General features: G+C 42.1%; 2 protein-coding genes and 1 long non-coding RNA gene across 10 annotated transcripts in view; 1 reads left to right on the forward strand and 2 right to left on the reverse strand.

Moving 5' to 3' along the window:
* GFM2 (GTP dependent ribosome recycling factor mitochondrial 2) overlaps positions 1-4,265 on the forward strand; it is a 49,793-nt gene extending 45,528 nt beyond the window's left edge. For all 8 annotated transcript variants that reach the window (XM_060400226.1, XM_060400227.1, XM_060400228.1 and 5 more), the window contains 2 exons: positions 3,217-3,399; positions 3,848-4,265. In XM_060400226.1, coding sequence (XP_060256209.1) covers positions 3,217-3,399; positions 3,848-3,976 — 312 coding nt within the window. In that variant the 3' untranslated portion in view covers positions 3,977-4,265. The remainder of the gene's footprint in view (positions 1-3,216; positions 3,400-3,847) is intronic.
* Positions 817-3,221, reverse strand: LOC121816794 (uncharacterized). Its single transcript, XR_006056487.2, has 2 exons — positions 1,215-3,221; positions 817-991 (listed from the first exon to the last, which is right to left on the reverse strand). It is a non-coding gene; the product is annotated as an uncharacterized LOC121816794 (long non-coding RNA).
* The window catches only part of HEXB (hexosaminidase subunit beta), a 32,181-nt gene continuing 18,770 nt past the window's right edge, over positions 4,234-17,644 (reverse strand). Inside the window, exons 6-14 of the mRNA XM_004016882.5 lie at positions 14,236-14,337; positions 12,274-12,403; positions 10,430-10,610; positions 9,725-9,811; positions 7,383-7,455; positions 6,416-6,590; positions 4,951-5,041; positions 4,704-4,808; positions 4,234-4,408 (exon numbers count right to left, since the gene is read on the reverse strand). Of these exons, the coding sequence (XP_004016931.2) occupies positions 4,348-4,408; positions 4,704-4,808; positions 4,951-5,041; positions 6,416-6,590; positions 7,383-7,455; positions 9,725-9,811; positions 10,430-10,610; positions 12,274-12,403; positions 14,236-14,337 (1,005 nt within the window). The 3' untranslated portion in view covers positions 4,234-4,347. The remainder of the gene's footprint in view (positions 4,409-4,703; positions 4,809-4,950; positions 5,042-6,415; positions 6,591-7,382; positions 7,456-9,724; positions 9,812-10,429; positions 10,611-12,273; positions 12,404-14,235; positions 14,338-17,644) is intronic.

Consider the following 17,644-nt stretch of genomic DNA (forward strand, 5'->3'; position numbering starts at 1 on the left):
GAGCCTGGCGGGCTGCTGTCTCTGGGGTCGCACAGAGTCGGACACGACTGAAGCGGCTTAGCAGCATATAGTTACTGAGCCATCTATGCTGTGGTCATGGTGCACTGGGAACCGAGGGAACACAGTAAGATGCATATGCTTTTCTTGACCTAAACGAGCTTATGATTTAGAAGGAAATTAAATATAGCCGAACAGTCAAAATATTGGATAGAATGGCATAAGATTCACAAAAGCTGAGGAGTGGGAAATTGGAGCTTGGTTCTTGCTGTCAGCTACTAACTGGTACCTGCCAAGAGCATTGCCAACCACTGAACGAGGGCATTCACCATCGGCCTCTACAGAGACTAAGCCCCGTGCTGCTGCAGCCACTGACCTTCAGCACCCCCTGAGGGAGTTCAGGGTGGAGTGAGGCACTCTTTCCTCCAGGAGTCTGGGGGGACAGGTCTTTAGATAGCTGGATGTTTTTAGGAACTGATTGCGTGATTCCAGTCCTTTCATCTCCTGTTACCTAGAAAAGCACTAAATCCCTTTCTGAGGACCTCAGATCCTCCTGGAGAGCAGAAAACCCTCTGTAAAATGAGTGCTTAATTGTACTGAATTCCCCTTCACCAAAATCTTATATATTGACCTTCCCCCACTGCCTCTTTGGAACAGTCTCTCAGAGCTATCTGAGGTGCTGTCTCGCAGGCTGTAGTCTTCATTTTGCCTCAGATGAAACTTCACTTGGCATGTTTTTAGTCAACATTAGAAAGAAGTTAATGTTGCTGAAATTCAGCCTCTGTTCACAGGTGATGAATAGAAACGTGGAGACAAGAGTTTTCGGTGAAACAGGAAAGAGTAGCTTTTATTGCTTTGCCAGGCAAAGGGGGCCATTGTGAGCCAATGACCTCAAGACTGGGACCCACTATAGTGTTTCAGGAACAGGCTGTTTCACCAGTCCATGGTCTATGTTCTTGTGGTTGGCAGTCTTCATCGGGAGGGGGTCTGCTTCCTGTAAAAACAGTTTGGGAATGTGAGTCAGGCCTTTATATCTTTAAGGGAGCTGTGAGTTTGGTGATTCTGCTTTGTGACAGAATTACAGTCTAAACTGTTCCCAGTTCCCTAGCCCAACAGCTATCCTTGTTTCTCCATCTTCACATTTCCCAATCATTAACTCTTGAGTCAGCATTTTACTTCAAAAGACAAGGACACAGGGGCTTTTACAGTTTCCTTACTTGTTGGCCTGTGGTGTTTTGGAGGCTATGGGTACAGTGGCAGCATTCCAGACATGGGAAGACTAAAGAAGGCAGGAGGGTGTTGAAATTAGGGTTGGAAAAGTAAAATAGAGTCCGACTGTGGGGAAACCTGTAAGAAACTACACAGTGAGGAATTTGAGATTTGTTTTGAGAACGGTGGTAAATGATTTAAACATTTTGAAGAGAGCAGCATAATCATTAGAATATAGGAGGGACTGGAGTATGGAGAGCCTCAGACAGGGAATAGACTAGATCTGGGCTAGAATGTCAGCAATAGGAATAGAAATCTTACAGCTTACATTGGGGAAAAAGGAAATCAAAGATGCGTGTCCGGGTAAACTGAAGACTAGTGATGCCATCAACAGAAAGAGGAAAGAGCAGGCAAGTGTTTGGAAAAGGAAACAATGAGATCAGTTTGGGCCATATTGGGTTGCTGCAAGATACTCAGACATCATCCCAGAGCAGGCCAGTGATTACAAGGAGCACCCAAAGGCTGTGACTCGAGTGCAGCTTTGAGGAGGCTTTGACGCTCTGTAACTAGGCAGTTGTTCCCAAGGCAAGGCAAAGACTGTGACAGGAGGACTAAGGACAGACCCACGAGCACAATACCTCCTGTTCGGTCACATACAACTCTGTCCTTTCCTCAGATATGGCATTATTCCTCTTAATTTTTAGTCTTTCCCCACTCTGTTATGTTATTCGAAAAGCTACACTGTGAAGCGGCACAAAGCTTTGGGTAAGAATTGCAAAAATACATAGGATCTATTTAGTTGTTTGTGGGGACTGTTGTTATTTTTTAGTAATGTTTTCATTCAAGGATTAGATACTTTTTCTCTAGTTGAGTCATTTCAGTTGATAGTGATTTTAAAGGCTTAATCAGCTGCAAAGAACTGAAATTATGCTTTTACTATATGTGTGCTATTTTTTCTGAAATTTCTACAATAACGAGAATATACTGATGTTTTTACGGTCTGCCCATTTTTCATGATTGTGAAGGTAGCAGGGAGAGGGGAAGGCAGAGGTGCTGAAGTGGGGAACAGAAGCGTCCGAGGTGCAGAGCATTACTGCACAATAGACGCCATGGTACCATCCGGGCCTGAGTGAGTGGGGGCTGGTGAGCAGGGAGAGGATGATCAGCCAGAGCCAGATAAAGGAGAGGCCACATTCCAGAGCCCTTGCTCTTTGATCTGGTTTCCACTGCTAAATCCAAGATTATTACATCCCACCTGACAACCAACAGGCTTAGAATATATGGGAAATTGTTTTAACTCTGGTAGGCCGGAGGAGTAGGTTACCTCTTAAAGCAAACCCATCAGTAGTTACAGTGCTTGCAAACGCCCTCTGAATCCTACCAGTTTGGCTGATGGAATGATGCGATACAGACAATCTGACCAGGACCCCAAGATGTCTTTATTCCTCTGCTGCTTCCCCAGTTTTTGTCCACTTCCTATTTGCCTGCTGCTGTTTTAGCTTTTTTCAGTTTCTGTATGTGCTTGTTCTTCTTTGAAATCTGAAATTCTGTATAGAATTCTGTTTCTTTTACACTGAGAATATGTTTCTGCTTAGTGTTTTTAGCTCTCTCCTTTATTTCCCTCCTTGATTGCCCTGACTTGTAGCATGCACTGTAACTATTGGTTTCAAAAATAAAAGAGGAGATGTATGAAGGAAATATGTCTTTGAGAGGGGAGAACCATTTTCTTTCTCCGTGTCTCTGGGCACATGTTCACAGGTGCTCCGCACAATCAGCTTTAGCAAGCATCCTCCTGCAGCACATGCGTGAGGTCTCAGGTGCCCTGCTGGCACGCATGGACAAGCGAATGTTGAAGTTCTGGGCTTCTTATAGAGTGTTAAGGCAGGCTTCTGTCTTTTTGCTGGAGGCTCTGTGCTTAAGAGTATTTGAGTTTTTACGAATCTTCCCTTCATAACAGAAGTCTGATCTGCAGTCTAAGGAAGAGGAGTTAACATCCTTTAATTTCTTTAGGCTCTGAAGAAAGCTGATAAGCAAATTTTGGAGCCCCTGATGAATCTTGAGGTGACAGTGAGCAGAGACTACCTCAGCCCTGTCCTAGCAGACCTGGCACAGAGAAGAGGGAACATTCAGGAAATCCAGTCTCGCCAAGACAACAAAGTTGTTATCGGATTTGTTCCCTTAGCAGAAACCATGGTAGGTACTCTGTAACTAAATCTACATATTTTACATAAATTGCTGGAGAAACCCCAGGGGTTCTATCCGCACGGGTGTGGATGTGTGGGGGAGGGCTTTCCAGTCCTCCACAAAGTTTGAGGTGTGCTCTACCAAAATGTGTCATCAGCCTCCATGACCGTTTTTCCATCCCAAGCACTTATTTACTTCCACTGTTGCTGGCTCTCAGGCATTTCTTCATGTCATTCTTGTCCCCGCCAGCTTCTCCTGCTCTGGGACAGGCATCCGAGTGCCAGCAGTCTTTACCAAACGTTGGGACTGGGGGATGCTTCTGAAGCGGGCCCCTGCTCCTGGTTTTCTGTCCTCCACAGTACTTACCAAATTTTTCCTGATAATGGTCAAATGATGTGCAGGGAGAGATCTGAGGCTTAACTTTGCAGAGATAACTAACTTAAATTATTTTGATTAGGGTTATTCAACTGTGCTTCGAACATTAACATCAGGCTCAGCTACTTTTGCCTTAGAGCTGTCTAATTATCAAGCCATGAATCCTCAAGATCAAAGTACGCTGCTCAGCCAGAGACATGGCCTGTCCTAAGTCCTTGGAGGGAAACTCGGGAGCACCTACCTACTTCGTTTTCAGTAAGAACAATTTAAAAGAGAACTTGAACAGACGGTGGCACTGGTGATGTACCTGAGCTGTATTGTGTATCTAGTAAATTATTACTGTCGGTAGTTAAGATTCGGTCTTTTGGAATACACTGAGTGATAGATACCACAAGGTTTTCGGTTGGTTGATTTTACACTTCTCTCACAAGAAAGATGTCAGCCTTCTAATGTATAATAAGATGGAGGTTCAATCAATAAAAAGATATTTTATTCAAAAACATGATTGTTAAAATCAGGTTGATTGTAGTATGGGTGACTGTGGGCTCTTTTCCCATATCTTTCTTCTGTTCCAGCTCGTTTTTACATTCTGCCCTCATGCTCACAATATCCAGTAAAGAGAGGCTGTGCAGCTATTCCTCGTCTGTAGGAAAAGTATAAACAAAAGATGTTTTAGATTAATTCATGTCTGTCTTAAGAAACTTAGCTCAAATCAGAATCACTAAACCATACCACAAACTACTAAAGAGGGATTCATAATTCATGGAGAAACAGTTGCTAATTTTTCCTAATTAGATCACTACCTGTTAGGTCACATACATTTCCATTTATAGCAAAAATGAAAGAAAAAAATCCCAATAAGCTAGCTAACACTAAATCAGGTAAAAAATCACCCTGTACTTAACAGTATCCTAGCCTGACAAATAAATGTGTCTTACCCGACCATTCTGCAGCGGTGTCTTGTTAGTCTCCTGTAGGCATCCCTTAGGTCTGTGACATCTTGGTGACTCCAGAGTCTCTCACCAACAGCACTCGCCCGAGGCCTAAAATTGAAACCACACATCCCCCAAGGCAATTTAAATTCATGTTTCCTTCAAGAAGCAAACCACACACTTGGGCAAGTTTCTAGTGCTTTCCCGCTTAAACTCAGGCCCCTTAGTCCACGTCCTCCCGGAGGTTCCATACCATAGTCTTGGAGTAAGGTTAGTTGCATCCACATACTCTCCCCATATGCAGGCTTCTCCACCAATGACAAGCTGTTTCTGTTTCGGAGTACCTAGATTACAGTCAGTGGTGTGAGTTAGGTGGTTGCAAGGCTAAGCGCCGAAGAATTGATGCTTTTGAACTATGGTGTTGGAGAAGACTCTTGAGAGTCCCTTGGACTGCAAGGAGATCCAGCCAGTCCATTCTAAAGGAGATCACTGCTGGGTGTTCTCTGGAAAGAATGATGCTAAAGCTGAAACTCCAATACTTTGGCCACCTCATGCAAAGAGTTGACTCATTGGAAAAGACTCTGATGCTGGGAGGGATTAGGGGCAGGAGGAGAAGGGGACGACAGAGGATGAGATGGTTGGATGGCATCACTGACTCGATGGACCTGAGTCTGAGTGAACTCTGGGAGTTGGTGATGGATAGGGAGGCCTGGTGTGCTGCGATTCATGGGGTCACAAAGAGTCGGACACGACTGAGCGACTGAACTGAACTGAACTGAACCTGAGGCTCACACACAGAGGTGGCACTGGTTTCTGGTATTAGCCTGGGGCAAGGCTTCTCTCTGGGAGTCAGGAGGACCTTGGGAGAAGTTCACAGCTGCGGCACAAAAAATGGTGGCAAGCTTTATTGCTGCAACTGACCCCGTGGTTCACAGAGCATTTGTTAGCGTGTGTCGACTAATGTAGCAGGCCAGTAGTAAAGAGACCATTTTATTTTGGTTTTCTGCAAACTTATTTGGACACCGGAAGCTCTTCCCCTGGTTGCCTGTGAACAGTGTGCCAAGGAATGCAAGGTGGACGAGTGAGCACCACTCCTGCCTTCAATACCTGTCTTCTGATGTCAAAGAGACTAGGTATCTACAGTAATTACGACTTCTTGATTCTCAGAAAATGCTTTTAGAGAAACAGTTCCTGACAGACCTACAGTTTTGAAACTTTTTAAACACCAGAACACTTTTCCTCAAAGGAAATTGTATATTAAAGTCTAGTGTACAAAACTGGACAAAGCAGAACTGTTCTTAAGGGGTTTGAGAGCCTAGAGCCCCACCACTCAGACATGCCCACCCCAAGGACGCGTCCTCCCCAGAACCCGGAAGCCACCGAACAGGACGAGATCCCTACTTAGGTGCCTTACATTGCAGAGGAAGCTCAGAGGAGAGACAAGGCTCCTGCAGTCAGGCCTCTTTGAATGCATAGTGACAAGTCTTATCAGTGTAAGGGAATCTTACTTTAGAAGTTCTTTCATTTAGGAAAGAATGTGGTTTCTTTCACAAAGTTTAAAATGATACTGAGTTCAGTCTGTTGGATTATACACAAGGAAAATCAAGGATCAAAGATAAAAGGGAGGATAGTAGGTGGTACCTAGATAAAGATTCTCTGGAGGGAGGGGAGGGTTTGTACAACCTAACATGTCAAGTAATGGTGGTTGCTTCACTTACCCAGAAAGTTAAGAGGCTCCACAGAGTAGTACTCTCTCCAGTCTTGCCCATAATGGATTGTGTCTAAGTACCAAGGAGCAGAAATGATCACAGGGAAGCCAGCTGCTGTAATGTTCCTTAGTTCGTTATCGAAGTTGTCCATTTTCCACACTTGAACTACTGTGCCTGGTATAAGCTATTAAAGTTACAAATGAAATATGTATTATTAGGTCTCCCAGCTACAGCAGATGAAATTAAAAGTCTAAGGCATTGTAGCTAATAACTAAGTCTTTAAGATCCTTGACAAAGCAACATTTTCTTCTTTGCCCTCAATATCTAATGCTATTTGCAATAAGGACTTAGGCATTTCATCAAACCTTAATGTTTAACTTTTTAACTTTTGTCTATATACAGTACCACATAGGTAATGAATTAAATCTTTAGTCCCATTTCTACCACACTATTTTACTTACTTTGAAACTTACAGGATGCCACTAACCCTTCTGGAAAGATAATACAAGTAGCTGGACTTTCAAATTTTCAGTTGCCCCAAAGGAAAATAAAGAATTCTGATTATGTCAGAGAGAAATGCCTTAAAATAAAAAGTGTACTTGACAGTGATACTTAAAACGAAGGTTACCTTAACAGCAATAAAGACTCATTCTTATCTGTTGTTCTGCCCTTCTGAAAAAAGGAACATTTTTCAAAGAACCTCACTTTGTTACTAAGAATGAGATGGAGAGGGAGGAGGGAAGATGGGAGAGATGAGAAGGAGGCAGCACTGAGGGATGAAGTAAATGGAAGAAATCAGATAAATGCCATCGTCACTGGTGTCAGTGTGCGGCTCCTGCCTACCAGCAGCGTAAACAGAAAGGTAAGCTGACCTCCCCCAGCATTACAGGGAAAGCTTAGGGTTCTTCCATCCAAGGTGTTAAGAGTATTAAGTCTCATATTATCAGAACCACACGCAGTATTAGTAACCTCTCACCTTGCCTTCATCATCATAAACCTCTTGCCAGACTATGGATCTCTTCTTCATGGCTGAAATCATATCCAAAACCCTACCATTGAAAAAAATTACAAAGTTATTTCAGATCACAAACTTAGCAGTGTGTGTAAAGAATGCACATTTTATACCAAAGACTGCAACACTGACAGATGCCTCTCAGTATGTGCGTGTGAAGCCGCTTCGGTGTCCCACTGTCGCGACCCCATGGACTGTAGCCCACCAGGTCCTGTGTCCGTGGGATTCTCCAGGCCAGAATACTGGAGTGGGTTGCCATGCCCTCCTCCAGGGGATCTTCCTAACCCAGAAGTTGACCCCATGTCTCGTGTGTCTCCTGCATTGGCAGGCAGGTTCTTACCACTAGCGCCACCTGAGGAGCCTTTCAGTACGGCACAACTTTGTAGCAGAACAAGCTAAAGTTGGGTGGTGACCCCTGTGGTTCCTTCTTTCTAGCACATGGCTCAGAACCTGACACAACTGAAGAAGGGTTCTACAGTCGTTTGCAGAATGAATCAGCTAAGCATGCCCCAAAGATAGGAAGATGTGGCAATTCATAAGGAAGTGTACAAACATCGATCTTGGTTAATCTCATTGAGTACCTTAGAGTAAAGGAAACTAGAAACTATCCTGTGACAGAACCTAAATAACTTCCAGCAGTGCTGACAATCAATTCACAAATTATCTCCTGACATTCAGACAATGAGTGTTATGCAGGATTAAAAAATCAAGAAAAACGAAAATCAGACTGCATCATGCAAAACAGGAATAGCTAAATAGGAAAAGGCTAGAACCTGGGCCTGCTCAATGCAGGGGTTGGCAAACTACCCTGCAGGATGTGTTTGTGTGGCTCATGAGCTGAGAGTTGTGTTTGTATTTGTAAAGTGAAAGCTGTTCAGTCGTGTCCAACTCTTTGCAACAGGCCAGAATGTTAGAGTGGGTAGGCTTTCCCTTCTCCAGGGGATCTTCCTAACCCAGGGATCAAACCCAGGTCTCCCGCATTGCTGGTGGATTCTTTACCAGCTGAGCCCCAAAGGAAGCCCCTTTTTACATTGGTAAAGTGAACTGAAGTCACTCAGTCATATCTGACCCTTTGCGACCCCATGGTAAAGCATGCTTTAAAAAATATTTTAAAAGTATGCAGCTATATGCATGCTTGCTCAGTCATGGCTAACTCTTTGCGACCCCATGGACTGTAGCCCACCATGCTCCTCTGTCCATGGGATTTTCTAGGCAAGAATATTCGAGTAGATTATCATTGCCTCTTCCAGGGGATCTTCCCAACCCAGGGATCAAACCCGCATCTCATGCACTGCAAGCAGATTCTTCACTGCTGAGCCGTCAGGGAAGCCCACGGAACCATTTGTGCCCGGTGAAGTCGCCAGTAATTACTGTCTGGCTCTTTACAAAATACGCTTCCTACTCTTCACCATAGGGCAGCACTGTTGAGTAGCTCTATCTTCAGGGAAGGGAATGCTCTATATATGCACTTTCCAGTATGGTAGCACTAGTCTCATCTAGCTGTTGGCTCCTGAACATGTGAAATGTGGCTAATGTGACTGAGGAACTGAATTTTTAACTTTTTCAAGTATACTTTAAATACAAACAGCCACATGTGGCTGTGGCTGCCATACCAGACAGCACAGGTATAGAGAAAAAGCAATGCTGGAGTTGACAAAATGAATCCCAGGAGCTAGACGGTGACGAAGCCTTTGCAGGGTAGCCTGGGTTTTCAGCTGAGTTCACAGAGCAGATAACTTACCACCCTACGTCTCAACAGTCACTGCAAAGGACTGGAGTTACCACGTTATCGATTTAAAGAGAATAGTGGGTACTGCACCCTCCCTTATGATTTTTCATCTATACTTTGTGTAACAAAGATTATAACATGTACACTTTGAAAAGGAATGGAGAGAAAATGAGAAAATAAAATAGTACTAAATAAGAGCTTCAGGTCAATCACTGTCGTGTCCGACTCTTTGCGACCCCATGGACTGCAGCCGACCAGGTTTCCTTGTCCATCACTAACTCCCAGAGTACTCAAACTCACGTCCATCGAGCTGGTGATGTTATCCAACCATCTCACCCTCTATCGCCCCCTTCTCCTCCTGCCCTCAATCTTTCCCAGCATCGGGTCTTTTCAAATGAGTCAGTTCTTCGCATCAGGTGGCCAAAGTATTGGAGTTTCAGCTTCAGCATCAGTCCTTCCAGTGAGTATTCAGGACTGATTTCCTTTAGGATGGACTGGTTGGATCTCCTAAATAAGAGCTTAAACTTTTACAAAAGACACTGATGAAATAAAAACAAGTAGGCTTTCAATAACTTACATCTGCATATAGAAAGATTGTAGTTTCTTAAAATTTCTGTCAAAGCCTTTGTTCATCATGAAATTCAGGACTGCTGGATTGGACTCCCTTAAACAAAAACAGTGATTAAAATTTCATTGAAAGTTCAATATGCCCAATCTGTTTTAAAGCAACAGATAGCCCCAACATCATTTATACAGATGGAAATTGGTATTAAAGTTTGTAAAGAGCAAAATAAGCCCAATTATGTCTAAAATAAGCCTAATTATACCTAAAAAATAAGTATAAAATTTAATTATGAGTTATCTTAACTTTCCACTGCAATTAATTTTTTTAGAAGCTGATATCCTGTAAAAATGGCTTTCCCTAAGCTCCCATGTCTTTCTTCCATCTAAGGCTATTTGCACAGAAGACTTTCACTAGAAAAATCTCTCCCACTTAATCATTATCCTCTTCACCAAAGCTATTCTTGTTCTCTATTTAGTGTTTTTTTTAATTCCCATTTTCTTCTGCATCTTAATTCTCCTTCCTACAGGCTTCTGTTAATAGCATCAGTGTGTGAATTCTGTAAACAATTCACCGTCTTAGGAGTTGTGGTCCGAGGTTAACACCTCACAGAGATGTTCCCCCAAGTCTTCCCTTTTTCCAGGGACACTTCTACACCCACTTCAAAGATAACAGGTTTTAGAAAAGCAGAGGAGGGGGGCAGTTAACAGATTTTCATACCAACAATTAAAATCTACTTCATCTCCTCCCAGATGAATGAATTCATCTGGAAACACAGTACTAATTTCTTTGAAAAGTTTAGACAGGAAGCTGTAAGTTGAATTCAATATAGGGTTTATAGGTCCGAAAGTCCCAGATGGCTCGCTTGCGTGATAACATGGAGTCAGGATGTCTTTCTGGCCTGGAAGGAAACACGGAGAATCTTTCCTAAAGCAGACGTTAAGGCACAAAGACAAGGCTTTGCACATGATTATACTACTTTATTTCGTTAAAGACAGTAAAGAGATTTTATACAGAAAAAAGATAAGCGTGTTTACTCAGAGTTGCTTTGGTAATTTCTTCAGATAAGAAAAGGGAGAACTAATTCTGGATACTGCCCCTGTGCCGCTTTGCTTCCGTTTCCATCAGCCTCTCTGAGATTTTACACATTTCAGATACTAGCTCAAATATTAAGGGCTCCCAAATCTTCAGCTTGCCCCAGTCTTTTTTTTCAAGTTTCAATCCATATTTCAAACTCCCTGCTGAACACAATTAGCTTCACTTCAAATATAATCCAGCAGGGCTTCCTCGGTGGGTCAGAGAGAGAGAATCTGCCTGCCAGTGCAGGAGACACAGGTTCGATCCCTGGTCTGGGAAGATCCCACACGCGGAGCAACTAAGCCCATGCGCCACAACTTCCGAGCCCCCCTGCCACAACCAGAGAGCAGCCCCCGCTCGCTGCAACCAGAGGAGAGCCTGCGCGGCACAAGACCCAGCGCGGCCCAAATAAATAAATACAACCTAACAGAAACCAGATTCTCTCCCCCAACTCCTGTAGCTTCCCAGTTGTCACATTCTGGTAAGCCAGTCACCATCCCACCAAGTCTCTCGTCCCTCTCCTGCTGGACTCAGTCAGCCCCCAAGTTTTAGAGATGGGAAGTCTGAGAATGAGATGTTCTATAACTTGCCCAGGGTCACTCAGTTTATAAATGTGAGAAAATAAAAAGTGAAGGTGACACTCATTTGTGTCAGACTCTTTGCTACCCATGGACTGTAGACTGCCAGGCTCCTCTGTCCACAGAATTCTCCAGGCAAAAATACTGAGGTGGGTTGCCATGCCCTTCTTCAAGGGATCTTCACCTCCCAGGGATAAAACCTGGGCCTCCTGCATTGCAGGCAGATTCTTTACCATCTCAGCCACCAGGGAAGCCCATAAGTGCCAGAAGCAGGACTCAAATCCCAGGCAGTCTAGCTCCAGAAGCAGTTCTTAAGCACTCAGCAGTGAAGAATCCACCAGCGATGCGGGAGACGCAGGTTTGATTCTTGAGTTGGAAAGATCACCTGGAAACCCTTCTCCAGTACTACCCACTCGAGACAGGCTACCTACTCCAGTATTCATGGGCTTTCCTGGTGGCTCAGAAGGTAAAGAATTCGCCTACAATGCGGGAGACATGGGTTCAACCTGGGGTTGGGAAGATCCCCTGGAGAAGGGCATGGCAATTCTCATGCACTGTCCTGCAGCTAAATGCCTTTCCTGTTATTCCTTCTACCAGAAACATGAATATATTCTTTGATGTCTCAAGAACATTTTAGGTGTTACCTCATTCATGTAACTGTTTAACTCACTTTTCACATTCTACTTGTAATCATTTCTTGTTTCCTTTTATCCCTTGTGTTTATACTTTAGGCAATGGCTAGATACAGTGACCTGCTCACAGCAGACGTATACTAGTTATTGAATTACAGCCATCAATAGTGCTACCTTTGTGCAAATCACAAGTAAGAACAATATAAGTAAACACCAAGTCATGAGATGCAGGAGCACACGTGTTCACTTTTAGCAACTCGAAAAACACACTCCTTACCTTTTCCCCAAGATGCCGTATGTCCAGGGCTATCAAATTCTGGCAGGACGCGAATCCCTCGGAATCGGGCATATTCAACCACTGTATGGACATCGTTTGGTGTATAAACATGAGACAAAGAATAGCTTCCCTGCAAAAGTCACATTTATTAAAATTAAAATATATGAGCTGCTTATGGTTCTGTTTGTACTTTGGTATCTGCCAACAGACTTTTCAGGTATCATAAAGTATTAACGTCTTATGTAATGTTGGATGACTCATTTAAATTATCTGTTTACTGTATCTTATCAGTAAGCTCTCACCACACTTTGGGTTAATTCCAGATTTACTGACAGAACTATCTATTGACAGAACCAGCACCTTGTTTTAGCAATGTTTACCATCACGCTATTTCAACCTCATGTGACTGTATGACAGAACAGAAATAAAAGGTTCTACTCCAAAGTGAAAATTCTGAATATAATGCCCTTGTCAGTTTTAGAATCAAAATTCACACATTATTACAAAACATAGCTGTTGGCGTTCAAGATCACTTTAATTACTGCCAGCAGTAAAAATTCCCCTTGAGATGCCGATTTTTTTCTTTTTAATTAAAGATTACCTTTGGTCCTGTTTTATGTTCTTGAAAAATTAGAAGTCAGTATCAGTGGTAAATAAAGGTCCATTAAAAGTGTTAATATGGCACATCTCTCAAGGTATAAATATATAAATATAAATAAATGCTCAGCTCCTTAAAAAGTAGTCTTGTCTTCCCCAATCCCAACATCCAATCTGAATCAAGACCTAATCTAAGTTTATAGTAAATACAGGGGACAAAAGAACATATTGACACTGGAAAGGCAATCAACAAAACACAGATTGTGGAAAACTACAGGACAAATTGAGCTTCGTTTCCTCAATGAAAATAATAAAAGAAAAATAAAAAGACATGGTCAGGGATGGGCACCCATAGATCTAAAGAGAACAGAAATATTAACTGACCACAATGTATGGAGTTTATTTGCATCCCACTGCAAATAAAACAATTGTTTTAAAGAAAAAGGCACTTGGGCATACAGGAATAATGATTGGCTATCTGGATTATGGCTAATTTTTTAGCTGTGATAAGGAGTTATTTTTAAACAGGCCTTTTTACCAATAAGAGATGATGTCTGAGATTACCTTCAAAATAATGGTGGAGGGGATATAGGTGTTGTAGGATTGGCCATTACTTTATTGAAGCTGAGCGATGAGGAAGTGGGAATTCATTAAGTCCTACTTCTGTATATGTTTGGAGCTTTCCATATTAAAAGCAAACAACAACAGGAGTGCTGCCAGGATTTCAATCCAAACCACATCAAAACTTTAAGGAAAGCTTTGGAATTGTGACCAGAGGACTGACTCAGGGTCTTGGCTCTGCCCCTTCATAACTACAGCTCTGCATGAGGCATGCAGCTTCTCTTGCTGCCAGTGGCTAGCTCTGCAGCACAGGGCTCAGTGAGGCAGCAGGGAGGCTGGCGCCCTGCGCCACTGCTCCACAACTCAGTCAACTTGAACACTGCTAAAACCATTATTTTCTGCGAAGGAGCCATTATCTCTTAAGATTCCCTACTTCATACAGTTTTTTAGAGAGAAAAGTTGTCATTTACAGAATTCAGAACAATTCTGTTTAAAACACTTATACAGTTGGGCTACTTGATAAATATAATTATTTAACTTTATGTTAATCACAAAAGCTTCAGGTCTCCTACATCCATTAAGCTTTTAAATTTGTATTTCTATAGCCCCATAAATGTTTACATTTACGATAACAATTACAAAAGCAGACCAGTTTTGTGGACCTAAAATGCTCAGCAATAGCATATTAAAAATTTAAAGCCATGAATATCTAACTTTTGCACAAGAAACATTTAAGCTTCAAACTTCTAAGGAAACCATACCAAAATTTTTTATATACCAACAACAATAACATGAATTACTCACTTTATTGCTTAATTCAGGAAAAGTGATGCTCTGATAAGGGAAAGACTGGTCATCCACTATGTGCCAGTGGAGAACATTAAACTTATTAAAGGCCATGGCATCCTGCAAGCAAACAAGTTGAAAATTTATACACCTTAAAACCACAATGAGATTATCAACTCATACCTGTCACAATGGCTATTATCAAAAAGGACACAAGAAATGTCGGTGGGAATGTGGAGAAAAGGGAGCCCTCATAAACTCTTGGTGGGAATGTACATTGGTACAGACAACAGTTTGGACGTTTCTCGAAAGACTAAAAAGAAAACTTACCGTATGACCCAGCAATTCCACCTCTTGGTATACATACCCCCCAAAACAAAAACACTAATCCAAAAAGATATGTGCACCCCAGTGTTCACAGCCCCATTATTTACAATTGCCAAGATACAGAAGCAACCTACGTGTTCATTAACAGATGAATGGATCAAGATGCAGTGTATGTAGTGGGTAGACACAATGTAGTGGATATACATTTCTCTGTATATAATGGGATTCTACTCTGCAATAAAAAAGAATGAAATTTTGCTATCTACGAGATGGATGGACTTGGAGGACATTATACCAAGTAAAGTCAGTCATACTGAGAAAGATAAAAACTGTGATAGCACTTGTATGTGGACTCTAAAACATACAACAAACTAGTGACTATAATTAAAAAAAAAAAAGCAGACTCAGAAAGAACAAACCCAGTGGGGGGAGGAAAAGGAAAAATAATTACATATCACAGATATACATTCCAATTTATTAATACTTATCTATATCCAGGATTGTTTCCAATATGTCTGTTTCCTTTTAAAATTTCCTTTTCAACAAGGGAAGGATGTGAGGAAGTATAAATTTCTTTTCACTTTTCAAAAAGCCTATACACAATGCATATCATAAATTAAAACTTTAACTTTCCCCTTTTGGAAGAGAGCTAGCTCATAAATTCCCAGTAGCTCTTGGCTACCACTACTGTGGTGTTCGGGAATAGAGCAGAGGAAAAATGGGATTTACAATTCCCACAATTCTGAGATTTTAGTGCCAACTCTTTCTTACAAATCAAAGAAATTCAGTACACACACAGCACAAATCCAAGTAACATTCTCAGAAATTTGGGGGACACTGACACTGATTTTATGTACACTCTGGAGGAATAAACAATATACTATGTACGTAAAATATAAAAGATGATATGAAGAAAATGGAAAATAAGTGGAGAGACTTTCCCTATCAGAGAATCAGAACATATAGCCTCCCTCCTCAAGATGTGGCAAGAAGGTGGAGCAGGAAGACCCTCTTACTCACCTTCTGCCATAAACAGCAAAATTACAACTATTAAGAGCAATTACTGATGAGAAGGACCTGAAGGCTAGCAGAAATGATGTCTTCAGAACTCAAGATATAAAGATGGAAACACAAGGAGACAAGTAGGTGGGTCAAGACCCACAGTCCTGGGTAGATGACCCACAAATGGGAGGCTATCACAGTTGCAGAGGTTCTCCCCAAAGGGGTGAGGAATCCGAGCCCATATCAGGCTCTGCAGACCAGGGGGTCCAACACTGGGACAGTTAGCCCCCCAAAACATCTAGCATTGAAGGCCAGCAGGACTTGAATACGGGAGAGCTGAAGAGCTACAAGAGACAGATTGTGCTTTTCAAATTTCACAGACTCTAGTCCCAAGGCAGAGGCAGTAATTTTTAAGAAGCCAGGGTCAGAACCACTTGCCGATGTTAGCCTCCCAGAGAGGCAGGAGACCACCAGGAATCCCCTTGGGAACAAAAGCACTAGAGGGACCCATCTGGGGAGCTTGCTGACACTGGTGATGTCAAGTGCTATCTTGGAGTCCTCACTCTAGACTGTCAGCACCAGAGACTCAAGTGCCCATCAACAGGCCAGCGCCAGGCCCAGAAGCGAGTCCCACAGGCAGCTGCCCCAGGGCCCAGCTCCGCCCACCCATGGAGTAGCAGCCCCCATAGGAGAAAGGGCCTGTTATATAGGAACCTTATGGTAACTACAAACCAAAAACCTATTAATAGGTACACACACAAAGAAAGGAATCCAGACATAACACTAAAGATAGCCATCACATGGCAAGGGAAGAGAGCAAAAGAAGATAAAAGGAACAAAAGAGAACTACGGAAACAACCCAAAACAATTAACAAAATGACAGTACGTATATATCCATCAATGATAACTTTAAATGTAAACAGACCAAGTTCTCCAATCAGAATAGAGTAGACTCAGCCATAAAAAAATTGAAATCTTGCCATTGTGACAACATGGGTAACTCTAGAGGATATTATGTTAAACACATCAGAGATACATCAGAGAAAGACAAATACCAAGGATCTCGCTCATCTGTGAAGCCTAAAAAGCAAAATGAAACAAAAACGGACTCAAATACAGAGAATGGTTGCCAGGAGGGTAAGGGGGTGGGTGAAAATAGGTGAAGAGGATTATGAGGAAAGAACCTCCAGCTACGCAGTAAATAAGCCCTGGGAATGTAATAATATTGTAGTAACTATATGGGCATAGATGGATACCAGACTTATCCTGGTGGTCATTTCATAAGGTATGCCAGTGTCAAACCATGATTTAGTATACCTGGAAGTAACAGAATATTGTATGTCAACTATATTCAATAGAAAAGAATCATATGTTAATTCATTCTTCAAGTCTAAAATGAGATAAATGGAACATAAAAATTTGTCAGTCTTTGGTAAATGAGATTATGGGATCACTATTTTATGTATATCTATGTTCAAACTTTTTTTTTTTTAATGCTAAGCCTGTATTTCTTTCATTAAAAATTACAATTATATCTTTTGAAGAAAAAAATCAAGGTTTTAATGGAAATGTAAAAAAAACTTTTTTATAGCATGCTATGTTCATAAATGATTTGGTGAAGGTACAGGAAAACTTCCTGATCCCCATAAACTGACAGTGATGGGAGAGATGAACCAATAGAAAGTCAGTAAGAGAAGAGTTACGTCAACTTTGCTTCCCAGCTCCCCCCGCCTGAGGTTCCATATTTCTTTGGAACATTTTCTTAGTTACAAAGCTGCTCTCAGATTCCTTTCTAGACCACTTGAAAAACGTAAGTGGAAGTCACAAAATTAATGGTCAGTAACTGGAAAGGGATATAGCAACCCGCTGCAGTATTCCTGCCTGGGAAATCCCATGGACGGAGGAGCCTGGTGGGCTACAGTCCATGGGGTCACAAGAGTCAGACGGAGTAACTCAACAGCAACAGCAGCAGCAACTAGAGGTAATGTATTCCTCGTGAAAAATCTCGACCCATGATTATTTGACAATTGAGATTTACATAGAGGGCCAATAGGCAGCATTAAAACTGAGTGTTTTTCTTAACAATGCTGACTGAATA

The sequence above is a fragment of the Ovis aries genome, chromosome 16 (genome assembly GCF_016772045.2).
Source record: "Ovis aries strain OAR_USU_Benz2616 breed Rambouillet chromosome 16, ARS-UI_Ramb_v3.0, whole genome shotgun sequence".
NCBI lineage: Eukaryota > Metazoa > Chordata > Mammalia > Artiodactyla > Bovidae > Ovis > Ovis aries.